Source organism: Hippocampus comes, unplaced genomic scaffold (genome assembly GCF_001891065.2).
Source record: "Hippocampus comes isolate QL1 unplaced genomic scaffold, H_comes_QL1_v1.1 scaffold120, whole genome shotgun sequence".
In the NCBI taxonomy this organism is placed as follows: Eukaryota; Metazoa; Chordata; class Actinopteri; order Syngnathiformes; family Syngnathidae; genus Hippocampus; species Hippocampus comes.
The window spans coordinates 86,637-99,697 of NW_017805781.1; the positions used below are offsets into that span (position 1 = coordinate 86,637).

At 43.5% G+C, this 13,061-nt stretch overlaps 1 protein-coding gene across 1 annotated transcript in view; it reads left to right on the top strand.

Moving 5' to 3' along the window:
- mbtd1 (mbt domain containing 1) overlaps positions 1-13,061 on the top strand; it is a 96,596-nt gene that overhangs the window by 23,669 nt on the left and 59,866 nt on the right. The window contains exons 3-6 of the mRNA XM_019884894.1: positions 7,544-7,677; positions 7,767-7,881; positions 11,213-11,295; positions 11,363-11,480. Of these exons, the coding sequence (XP_019740453.1) occupies positions 7,544-7,677; positions 7,767-7,881; positions 11,213-11,295; positions 11,363-11,480 (450 nt within the window). The remainder of the gene's footprint in view (positions 1-7,543; positions 7,678-7,766; positions 7,882-11,212; positions 11,296-11,362; positions 11,481-13,061) is intronic.

Genomic DNA, 13,061 nt, shown 5'->3' on the forward strand with positions numbered 1-13,061 from the left:
TGTCAGAGATTTTCTCGGACAAGGTTAAAGAAACGACTCGGCACACAGGAAAATTGTCTTCAATATCGACGGAAGCGGATCTCTGAGAGCGAACGACGGTTTAGTTGCTCCGTGATCACGCTCAGAGCCCCCCCTCCTCGAGTTCGGACATTTATTTGTGACATATGCAAATACAAGAAAATCATTGCCCCCGATATTTGCATACCGTACCCCTGCATTGCCCCCTCGGTAGTGATTGGTTACCTGGGTATGAGCTTTGAACCACCGGCACGTTGGCGCCTTTCGTTCTGGTCTACACTGTATCAACATATCGCGGACTTTGCGGATGACAAACGTCGCCTGGGCGCGACGGGTGTTCTCAAAACGTCTTTTGTTGTTCAACCGCTGTTCCCAAATTACTCGTTCCCCCTTTGTGACCGGATCTGGCTCTCTCTCCTCTGATCGCCCACCCGCCTTGATGTGTTAATTGTGGTGTGGGCTGCAACAGCCCTCCGCCCAAATGGCCGGCACCTTCTGAAAAGGAATTTGGGGGTGCTGATAACGCACACCCAGATGCTTCGACGTGCCCAGATCAAATGAGACTTTAAACATGATACAATTTCGCCCATAGATTCCTCTAACAAAATGTAAAACTTTTCTTTGTCTGAAATAAATTAAAAAAACATAAACAAACAAAAATTACAAAAGAAAAAAAAGAGAAGAAAAAAAACATCCCCCCAAGTAAATCACACGCACTGATGCCATCATTGAGCGACGTTTAGGACAGCCAATCGCTACTTTCCTTACCGATGAGTTGGAAATGCTGCTGGAAGTTGACCGCTGTTAACAGTAGCGAGCAGCTAGCGATTACAGCGGTTCTTTAGCTGGTTCAACGCGGCTCCCGGGCTTTCACACGACAAGCGTTGAAAATGCCTCGGCGGCAGCAATGCCATTCAAACAACGGTGCTAAATACGCAGGACGTACTACGTCAGCCTATCATCAATCCCGTTACTTGATTGACACAGAGGCCAACCAATCCGATGACTGAATCACCACTCATGTGCAAACAACGGCGCTAAACGCTAAGCTAGTCAGCGAATTACCTCTGATGTCAAGGCAGGGGTGCCCAATACGTTGATCGCACTCGACAGGGAGCCAGCGTACTGGTCCCAAGTAGACCGCAAGGGGTGGGAGGAGGAAATGGCGGGAGGGGGTAAAGATTTGTGTGCTAGCGGGACAAAACAGTGGCTTTTAGATTTATCTTTCATCACTGATCTCACTGGACAGCTCAATGAATTGAATTTAGAGCTGCAGGGTAAGGGTAAAGATGTAGTCAACATGATGAATTCAGTGAGCACATTTAAAAGCAAGCTAAAGCTGATGTCCAACCGGCTGCGGCTTGGTAACCTGTGCAACTTCCCTCACATGCAAGCAGAACTACAACATCAAGGGAAAGGTGTGACACAGCTTGACAGTGCACGTTACAAGGAGCACGTTCAGAGCATCTCGTCAGAGTTTGAGAGGCATTTTACTTACTTTGCATCCATCGAGCCTATAGTCAGCCGTATGTGTTATCCATTTGGTGCAAATATTGACGTTGGTGACATTGCCGCCAAAGTCAAATCCCTTTTCGACTTTGAAAGCCCCACTCTTGAGGATGAGAATCTGAGATTGCAAAATGACATTGGGATCAAAGCCAGCCCACTGAGGTAGGAAGTGATTTCCTTTTTTCAAACAGAGATCTACCTGTTTCGGAGCTGTTTTTTTTCTGTTTGGTTCATATTTGGTTCTATGTAGGAAAGCCAAATGGCTTGGCCCTGAGACTTTTAGTGTTTTAACTTGTGTGTGTGTGTGTGTGGAAGGGGTCCAGATGGTGACACTGGACTGGTAGATCTCCGAAGGTTGGCTCCTTGAAAAGTAGCCCTTGGGACAAAAAAGGTTGGGCACCCCTGCCATAGAGCTAATACTCCCTGCACACTCTCTGACAATGAGGGCGCTACTGCCAACTGCTGTAGTGGATGTGCAATTACACTTCATTCTCTTCTCTTTGGCATAAAAGCGTGTTCCCCAGAGTCAACATGTGCCTCCACTGGCATCGCATCGCGCCCCCTTATTTGAGAAGGACTGCATTAAACAAACATGGAATTGTTTATTTGGTATTTGTTCACTGGTTTCGAGGGAGACATTTAGTGTTCTGTTTGCACCAAATCTTCTGGAAACATTCCACATTAGGGGTTTGGTAACAAGAACATGCTTAGAATGTATCTCTTATTTATTAGCTATGAGAATTTAAAGTTTTGGTTGACATTTTAAAAAGGATCATGGAAGTTGACATGTTTGAACTGCTTTCGCGGGCCCATAAAATGATGTGGCGGGCCAGATCTGGCCTTGAGTTTGACACCTGTGCAGTAGAATGACAATGAATATTTATTTCAGTTAAGTAAAAGAACACCAGGGCTGTCAAACTCATTAGAGGGTGCTCAAACTGCTAAATAAGATGTCAAGCAGACCAGACCAGTAAAATCATCGTATAATTCTTTACTCAAAGAAGTCCAAGTTAATTAGGAACAAAATTTCTTTTTAATACAATAGCCTTTCACAAAATATAATGAACAGCCACAGATTTCTGAGTACAAATTTGTGCAACTTGCTCAAGTAACGGAAACTGGATGGCCTCAGGAATGCAGTAACAGTGTTTTTCTCCAGTGCCTTTATGATTTGTTGTTATTCAGAGCATTAATAGCTCTTTCCCTGAGTGTATTAGTTCGGGTTTTGTGAACCCTCTAGCGCCAACCGGAAGGCAATAGTTTGAACATATGATGACATGAGTGAGCTGAGTCCATGACAATTTCCATTGCTCTGCTGAGGTAGCGAGAGCTGGCAATGTCATCCAGGAATGGGAGGGAGCAGCCAGTGAGCTTCTTGATCACTCTAAGCAGCACTTCTCCTGTTGGCTGCAGAGCATTCAGCATACCACAGCGTGGTGCAGTATGTGAGGATGCTTTCAATGGTGGCTCAGTAGAAGGTCAGGATCAGCTGCTCCAGAGCACTCTCAAGAGGTGGAACCACTGCATGGCTTTCGTTCCCACTGCTGTGATGTTCACAGTCCAGGACAGGTTCTCTGAGATGTGAGCGCCCAGTAGTTTGAATGAATGGACCCTTTCAATGAAGGACCCATTGATGAGGAGTAGGGCCGGATCTGTGCTGCGTTTACGGAAGTCAAGTACAGTGGTACCTCTACTTATGAACGTCTCTTCATACGGAATTTTCAAGTTACGCAATGCCTCAACAGGAAAATATTGCCTCTTGTTACGAAAGAAATGAAAAGATACGAAAACTAAAATATAGTATGGGCTGCTACTCGTTGCTCCAAGTTTGCCGAACGCAACATACTTTTATAGCTCCTCTGCCATTGGCTACGACTGAGCATCATCCTGGCATCCCATTGGCTCAGAGGGACCACTACCGTATGTGTCTATATGTGTAGATAGATGAATAAATAGATATGTGTCTTTGCAGCGTCCTCGTCATTCGCCCCTCGAGCCATGAGGTGTTCCGATAGTTTTACATAAATGCGAATCACCCAGAAAAGTGTTCACCAGTCAGGCGATCGCTCACTATGCTGATGTTTGCCTTGGACATTTTCGAAGGATTGTTAAAAGCCAACACAAGCAAACATCCTTGGATCAGTTCATTACCAAACACCAGGCAAAAAACACTTCTGAGAGAGAATATGAACTAAAGGGGGCAAAAAACGATGAGGACGCAGTTAAAAGTTAAATTACCATCATTGTTCGTCTTTATTCTTTGGGGTTTGTTTTTACATTATGCACAACTCTCATTTATTGTGCAATAATGTAATTGTAACGTATTAGTTACATATTTTTGATGCATTTTTATGCTTTAGGAAACATTTTTGTCTGAATTTTGGGGGGGCTTGGAACGGATTAGGGCATTTACATGGAAAACGCTTCCCTACTTACAAAATTTTCTAGTTAAGAAATTTCTTCAAGAACCAATTCATTTCGTAAATAGAGGTACCACTGTATGAGTTCTTTTGTCTTTGTGATGTTCAGTCTCAGATTGTTCTCTAAACACCATGCTGATAGTCTCTCAGCCTCACCTCTGTAGGCAGACTCATCTCCTGAGATGAGCCCGACTATGGTGGTATCATCAGCAAATTTGATGATGGAGTTGAAGAGATGGTGGGGGCTGGTGTGAGTGGTCTGCATGTTATGAGTCATGCAACTTTGAAGCGGGAAATGGGAAGAAATGGTTCGGTTGCTCTGCCTGGTGAAGCGTCAGCGTCCACAGACGCAGATATACTGTCTTTCTAATTTGAGATGTGTTGGATGCACTGCGGGCGGCCCGGTGGTTGACTGGTTAGCGCATCGGCCTCACAGTGCAGAGGTCATGTGTTCGATCCCGGCTCCAGCCTTTCTGTGTGGAGTTTGCATGTTCTCCCCGTGCCTGCATGGGTTTTTCTCCGGGTACTCCGGTTTCCTCCCACATTCCAAAAACATGCGTGGCAGGCTGATTGAGCACTCGAAATTGTCCACAGGTGTGAGTGTGAGCGCGGATGGTTGTTCGTCTCTGTATACCCTGCGATTGGCTGGCAACCAGTTGATAATAGACTCCAGCCTATCCTGCGGCCCTTGTGAGAATCAGCGGATCAGAAAATGGATGGATGGATGGATGAATAAATATTACATTTTGTGTGGTATTTGTACAATGAGAAAACAAATAAGTCAAGTGTGATTAGTCTGCTTTTAGATTAGGGAATGTCAAACTCATTTTTCTCGCGGGCCACATTATAGTTCACGTATGACTGAAATTCGATAAAGAAGTCAGGAATAGCAGTTCATTCAACTATTATTAAGTTACTATAAGTAGGTGTTTGGTAACAAGAACATGCTGAAGGTATCTTTTATGTATTACATATAAGAATTAGAAATTTTGGTGCAGATTTGAGCAAGAATCATGGAAGTTGACATGCTTGATTTGCTTTCATGGGCCACATAATGATCTGGCACGCCGGGCCTTCAGCTTGACATCTGTGTTTTAGATTAATTGATGGACTAGCTTACAGCATTTAATTAACCGACAATGAAAATTGAAAATCATGACATGTACGGCTAGGGAAAATAAAAACTCCAAAAAAATTGGTTGACACAAAAAAATGTCTCCCTCAAAACTAAAATTAATACTTTTCATGCAATTCAAATTTATCTGGATAACACTCTAAAAAAACACTGCTACATCCAAAATGCTGAACATAAAGCAAAACTCGGGTATATGACAACAAAGACAGTTAAAACAATAAATTAATAACTTAAGCGGTGAACACAATACAACACTAAAGCAGGTGGGCCATTTCAACTCAAGGCTCACATTGAGGAAAATCTATTCCTAAATGGGCCGGACAGGTAAAATCATGGCATATACAATTTCTGTCAATACAGATTTTCACTATGTACAGGCCGGCCTTGTCTCCAGTCCCACGTGAATAACAGGGTTGGACTGGAAATATATTGTTAAAAAAGAACTAAAACTCGTTTTGGTCTCCTATATATCGCAAATGCTGCAATGCTATTATGACATCAGTCATGTCAAAACCCGAATCAGTTCCAGACGAGGGATGTGGATTTCAGTCTTGTTCTTAAATTCCTCAGTGAGAGGACGGACTCCTCCATATTTGAAACCAAAGTTGTGTTCTCTCGCCTGAGTCACGTGACTGAATCCTGCTCAGTGATCCACATTAAGAACACTTATCACTTCCTCTTTCTTGGGCGTCTCTGCACACTGATTTGCCGCTTTATTATTTCATGACTTCCTCCTACTTTGCAGCCAATCAGTGGACCCGAACGGGTGCATTTTTGTGACAGTCTTAATTCTCTATAATTTAAAATTGCACATCGTGAAAGCAACTTTGACAATAATGTTAAGTTCAATATAAATTGCCTGCCACTAGTTTTATGGAATTTGAATTAACCACAAAAATGAACCCAAATTTATCCATCTTTATGGGCTGCCAGTTTGCCTTGGACTGTCACTAGTTGTCAACTGCAAATGAAATCCCAGTACTGAAGGGCTCAGGTCGCAAACGTCATGGCTCACTTGTCCTCCGGGTTTGATCCCAACGATTGTTGCCATCCCATGATCATCCAAACCCTCAACCAGGCAAGGAAGAAGTCCCATTTCGGGAAAAAGCAGAAACTTGGAGAAGAGACCACGGTTAAATGATGGTCGAATGATGGGCGAAACTTGTTAAATTTTCCACACATATGTGGCCCAGCCTAAATAAATAAATACATACATACATACATACATACATACATACATACATACATACATACATACATACATACATAAATAAATAAGATGGTTAAGATATATAGATCGATCAATCATGTTAGTTTTTTTATTTTATTTTTATAATTGACATAAAAAGAAAATCTTATTCCTGGGTGCCAGTAAGCAAAAGTGTCAGTACCCCAAAGTGGCCTAGGCTGGGAGAGCTCTCCATAGCTGCTTTAATTTAATTTACCGTAATTTTTTTATACCATATTTTCCGCACTATAAGGCACACCGAAAAGTTTTCCATTTTCTTAAAAGCTCTCAGCGCACCTTAAAATCTGGTACGTCTTGTGTATGGTCATTACGGTAATTTGTTGACCCCAAGATGGCTCCTTGCTGGAGACATGCTTACAATGTTATAACTTGCTGTTGGTTCAGTGAACTGTGTCGCTGCTTTATTAAATACGTTTTTGTTGCAGCTCCGAAAAAAGGAGAGCTGTGGTGTTGTTTTTTAAAACGCACTTTATTAATGTTTTTCACAGTCTCAACAAATACAGGTACGTCTTTGTCCAGCTCCGTGCCTTCTCTTCTTCCGTTCGACTCCAGAGGCATTCATGACCGCCTCCGAAAAACGTAAATTAACGATTCCTTCAATGAAACAACGAAAATTGAAAATAATGCATCAAAACAGAAAATCAAGCGAGGAAATCATAAAATAAATTCTATAGCCCCCCGACAGAATTTATTTTGTGATTTCCTCGTTTGTGAATACAGTACACAACAAAGGAATAAATAACAAACACTTCTTAGACAGTCCAATTGCCTACATTTTACTGATATCTTATCATTCTGTTAGAGCTGTGCTCAACGAAATGCCAAAATAAATTCTGTAGGGGGGGCTATAGAATTTATTTTGTGATTTCCTCGCTTGATTTCCTGTTTTGAAGCATTATTTTCAATTTTTGTAGTTTCATTGAAGGAATCGTTAATTTATGTTTTTCGGAGGCGGTCATGAACGCCTCTCGAGTCCAACGGAAGGAGCGTAGCGCCATCTAGTGGATGCATTGTAGATTGCGTTTTATAATCCAGTGCGTCCAATATATGAAAAAAATTACAAAATAGGCCATTCATTGAAGGTGCGCCTCATAATCCAGTGCACCTTTTAGTGCGGAAAATACGGTAGTTGGATGGATTAATTTGTTGTTTAAATACCCATTGACTTGACTGCATACTGTACTCATGTTTCTTTTTTTTTTTTTGTCACAGCCACCTGTGAGATGTGTGGAATGATTGGAGTCCGAGATGCTTTCTATTCCAAAACAAAGCGTTTCTGCAGCGTTTCTTGTTCCAGGAGCTATTCTTCCAATTCAAAAAAAGCAAGCATATTGGCGAGACTCCAGGTAAGGTGTTTGCTCCTCTGCTGTTTCCTAAAATCGTATGAATGTACAGTAAACCAAACAAATCGTCCTGTCTGCTTGGATTTTACTAGGGCAAGCCTCCAACAAAAAAGGCAAAAGTCTTACAGAAACAACCTCTTGTAGCAAAGTTGGCAGCTTACGCTCAGTACCAAGCAAGTCAACAGAACCAGGCCAAATCGAAAGCTGGTATGTATGGTTGTTACAAGTAGGGCTGCCAAGATTAATTGACTAGTCACAACCGTCGACAGCTATTTTAAGAGTCAACATCAGCGTTATTGTTTTCGCAGTTTCTTTCCTCCCGAAACTGCCTCGTCTTCTACTGTTCCTCCTGACCCTCTGCTTTTCTGATAGGCACAGGCACAATAGTGGTAATCTGGGTCATTTGTTATATAAACAGAAGCGCTGTGGGTAATCCAGTGTCATGGCTAAGCGGTGTTAACAATGCTGTCTGAAATTTAAGTGGGTGCATTTCGCCAAAAGTATGTAATGTGATGCAAACCTCTACTACCCCTTTCCCGCTGCCGCAAAATCACGGGTAAACACGCTTTTTTGAGCAGTGGGAAAGGAGTGTCGATCCGTGCCGATCCGTGCCCACCAGCACGCCATCGGAGGTGGGTTGTGATCGCCTCGGATCGCCTCCGCTTGCAGTGTGAAAGCCTAACACAGGACTTCCTGGTAATTACGTGATGACATAGGGCCGGTACGTGATGAGTCATAACATCGCGCACCATCGGCCTCGTATATAGCAGTCCCCCACAACAAAGCTAGGAGATCGCCCCTGAAGCTGTTGTCTCAGTAGTAGCAAAGAGTTGATCCTCCACTGCTTTTCGACCATTTTGAGGACGGTAAAAAGCATGATAAAAGAAGGAACACTCGCTTCCATGTTGCTTTGTTTACCACTAAGAAATCTGTCGCACTATCATCTACGCAATCACAGCGTGGTGATGTAACCAGACGCAAAGTGGTGGTGGTGGGGTGGGGGTGGGCTGTGGGGGGTGGGGTGGAGGCGCAGAATCGCCTTCTGTTGGTCAATGGGAAAGGGACAATTTGCCAATTGGTTGCGTGTCGCCACGGATCACCACGACCTGCTAATTTCAGTGGGAAAGGGGTATAACTTTCATGGCAAAAGGAAAACACATTGTCTCTGATGCCTGACTATCTAAGCACACACAGGTAATGGTGTGTGTTTGACGGAGGCACTCTGAACAACCAAAACGCAGTTTATTGTAAGACCGCAGCGATGTCGAAACATGAACAACGCACATTCCGACACCCACGAACAGAGCAATGTTTTCAAGAACTCAAACCGGAGCACGTAAAATAACAGAACTTTGCCACAAAACAATAAAACGCACAAAACCCACTTCATTATAAAATACTGCATTACAGTGCTAATAAAATACATTCTTCCTAATCTTTAAACATTTTTCCCCCCCGTTTCATTTGCACAGCTCATTTTTATTTTGTAGACCAATGAATACTTTTAAATTAAACATACTAGTGAAAAGCAAAGCAAAACATCTTGAATACATTTAAATTAAAAACATAAAATCTTTACCACAGTACCTTTTCCTAATTTTACTCATCTGATTTCACAATCTTTAACATTTAAAAAATGCTTGATGCCTGAAAAAAGTGAAATCATGCATTCTATCAGTCAAGCATTTCTTTTTGCGTTTATAGGTAGTTTCATAGTCATCGTTGAAAGTGTTTTTTTTTTTTTTTTTTTTTTTAAGGCTCAAGCCATACATCTTAGCAATGACTGTATTGAAACTTGAAATATCAGGAACAAAATCCTGAACATGAATCCTATTCAGACCCACGAAAGCATTATACCGGTACTTTCTTTTCATCAGTCATCTAAGCTTTATTGACACACCTGAGTTGACACATGGTTGTGATGTTCGCGCGGCTGTGCATCAGATCTGGGAAATAAATTATTAAATATGTCCATGCATGTACGCGATTGGGAAACACCACCAAAAAGAATTCGAGCTGTAAAGCCTGGCGTGCACTAGGCGCAATTGGCCCTCATTGCCCACATGTACTCGGTATGACCCAGTATGTGCCATCGGCGCCTAGGATTGAACATGTTTGATAATTTCGGTGCTCCAGCGCCATCCGCTCTTGGTGTGTGGGACACATGAGCCAACCACACACTGATATTATTCACCGCACATATGCTCTTCATACATCTCATATGGCGGCACCCAGTGATTACATTTTGGAGGCTCTCTGGGGACAAATTTGTTGATTTCTGGCAAGATTATGCCTGCCTTGATGAGGTCAGGTCCCCAGAATGTAAGGCTTTCACCGTATTTCACGAGAAGCAGCCCTCAGTCTTCTTTTTCGGTGCACAGTGGTACCTCTACTTCCGAAATTTTCAAGGTACGAAACGCCTCAACAGGAAAATATTGCCTCTTGTTACGAAAGATATTTCAAGATACGAAAGGTAAAAATACAGTGTGGGCTGCTACTCACAGCTCCGAGTTTCCTGAACGCAATATACTTCTAACTGCTCTGCCATTGCCTACTACCGAGCACCCTCCTGACTATGTCTGTGTGTAGATAGATAGATATGTGTCTATGCAGCATCCACGTCATTCGCCCTTCCGATAGTTTTAAGTAAATGTGAATCACCCAGAAAAGGTGTTCCCAAGTCGGCCGATCGCTTACTCTGTTGATGTTTGCCTTGGACATTTTCGAAGGATTGTTAAAAGCCGACAAAAGCAAATGCCCTTGTATCAATTCTTTACAAAACGCTAGGCAAAAACCACTTCAAAGAGAGAACATGAACTCAACGGTGCAAAAAAACGAGGACGCAGTTAAAAGTTAAATGACCATCATTTTTATTATTTACTATACTCTGTTTTTTTTACATCATGCGCAACTCTCATTTATTGTGCAATCTAATTGTAAAATGTATTTGTTACATATTTTGATGCATTTTTATGCTTTAGAAAACATTTATGCCTGAATTTTGGCGGGGCTTGGAACAAATTAGGGCATTTACATGGAAAACGCGTCTCTACTTACAAAATTTTCGAGTTAAGAAATTGCTTCCAGAACTAATTAATTTTGTAACTGGAGGTACTACTGTATTAGCAAAACATACAACAAATATCACTTCAGCTTCGACATCAATTGATCCTGACTCATAGTTGCCATCTTAAATGGTCACATGATCCCAAACACGTGATCAACGCAACTTTAAGCATTTATGCCAACGGCGCCTAGTGTGTGGTGAACAGCACCATAGGTGCTCCCGCCGCTGATGGCGCAATTCCAATGGTGCCTTGTGTGCACTGGGTTTAAGCTAATGATGGTCTTCGAGCAGCTGCTTGCTGGTGTGATATACTGCTATTTACATACGATCTGATTATTCGGAATATCACGACTACTATCAGTTACTAGTCAACCAGCAATACAGTTGTTTGTGGCAGACCTACTTAATTAGATCAATGTTGTTCTTTGAATCCTCTTCTGTTCTTCACACATTCATATGTGTTTCGACCAGTGGTTCCATCTGAAAGCTTTGACTGGGGACCATATATCTGTGTCAATAACACATCTGGAGCTCCAGTCAGCTGTTTCAAGCATGTAAGTATGAGCAACACCCAGAAGAGCTGAAACCAGTGTTATTCATTCTTCAAAAACAATGTTTCAGGCTCCCATGGGGACATGCTGGGGCGGTATTGAGGAAGGTGTGAGAATTGAAGTGCTCAACTCTGACACCAATCACTCTACTAAGGTTTACTGGATAGCAGAAATTGTTAAGCTAGCAGGTAAGACAACTCCCACTGGAATGCATTTTATGTTGTATTGTGTGTGTGTGTTTTTGGGGAAGGACACCTACATTTAGTGTTCACACCAGGCCCCAAAAGCCCCCCCCCCCCACACTTTTAAAATAATTTCTATTTAAATTTGCTCAATGTTCTTAAGTAATTTTCTCTATGACTTTTTTTGTTGTTGTCTGTGCTGGGAACGAAATTTGTCCCGGCTGTAGTCATCGACAGCGGTCACTTCCCAAAAAAATAATAGTTAAATAGTTGACGGGTGTTGGGGATGGTGGTCATTGCCTGCAGTGTAGTCAGCGACGGAGTGCTCAGAATGGTGCCGTGCCAGTGGGCCAACAATGTATGAGTAGAGTTGCTAAGCAACGGAAGGGAATCCCGTGCTGTACATTTTATTCATAAACAAGGTTGCGGTGGCAGTTAGCTGACCACGGTTCGGTGTAACGAAGTCCTTTAAACTATTTTGTGGCAAAAATCTGATCATGGCGGTCGGGTGGTTAGCGCGTCGACCTCACAGTGCAGAGGTACCGGGTTCAGGTCTAGCTCCGGCCTTACTGTTTGGAGTTTGCATGTTCTCCTCATGCCTGTGTGGGTTTTCTCCGGGTACTACGGTTTCCTCCCACATTCCAAAAACGTGTGGCAGGCTGATTGAACATTCTAAATTGTCCCTAGGTGTGAGTGCGAGCGCGGATGATTGTTTGTCTCTGTGTGCCCTGTCATTGGCTGGCGACCGGGTCAGGGCGTCCCCCGCTTACTGCCAAAAGACGGCTGGGATAGGCTCCAGCTCCCCCCGCGACCCTTGTGAGGATAGAGTGGATCAGAGAATGGATGGATGGATGGAAATCTGATCGTTATAATGACGTTTACATTTTTATGCTGGACTTTGAAATGTGAACATTAGGCGCAGAAAAAAAATGGTGTGTTTCCAGTAACCCGACTGACCGAGAATTTCTACGTCGAAAAAAAACTTTACGGTTGGCATTTTTTTCAAACAACCCTCTACATTTTTGTGTAGAGCATTTATATCAGTGCAAACTCTCGCGATATTCACGTTGAGCGCGTGCGTCGTTTGCCCTGTCGTCTGTCAACAACATTGAATCATGGCGGCGGCCACGATCTCCGACAACAGTTTAAACCGCGTTTTCTGTGTTGCAGTCGCATGCTCCCACCGTGTCGACCAGTAATTTAACGAAAATACCATCCATTGATGTATCGAAAAAATTCAGCGAACTATTTGATGAACACCACGGGCCGAGTAAAAACCGAGGGCGGAGGAGGACGGCGGAGGAGGCGGTGGCGCGCCCCGGCCACCCGAGTCCGGAGCGGGGAGAAAACTAAATAGGTGCGCGTCGCGCGGCCGGCTGCTCCCTGTCCTGCCCATCTCCCCCACCCCCGGTCAGGTGCCCGTCGGCGTTCCCCGACCGCCCACTCCGCTGACCCGCGCGCTCGTCAACGCACCGCCCACCAAGTCTACACAACTCTAGTCCAGGCTGGGCCGCGGCCGGCGTCAGGGACCTCTCCCCGCCGGTGCCATCGCGACCCGGCCGACCTCGGAACCTAACACCAAGCTGG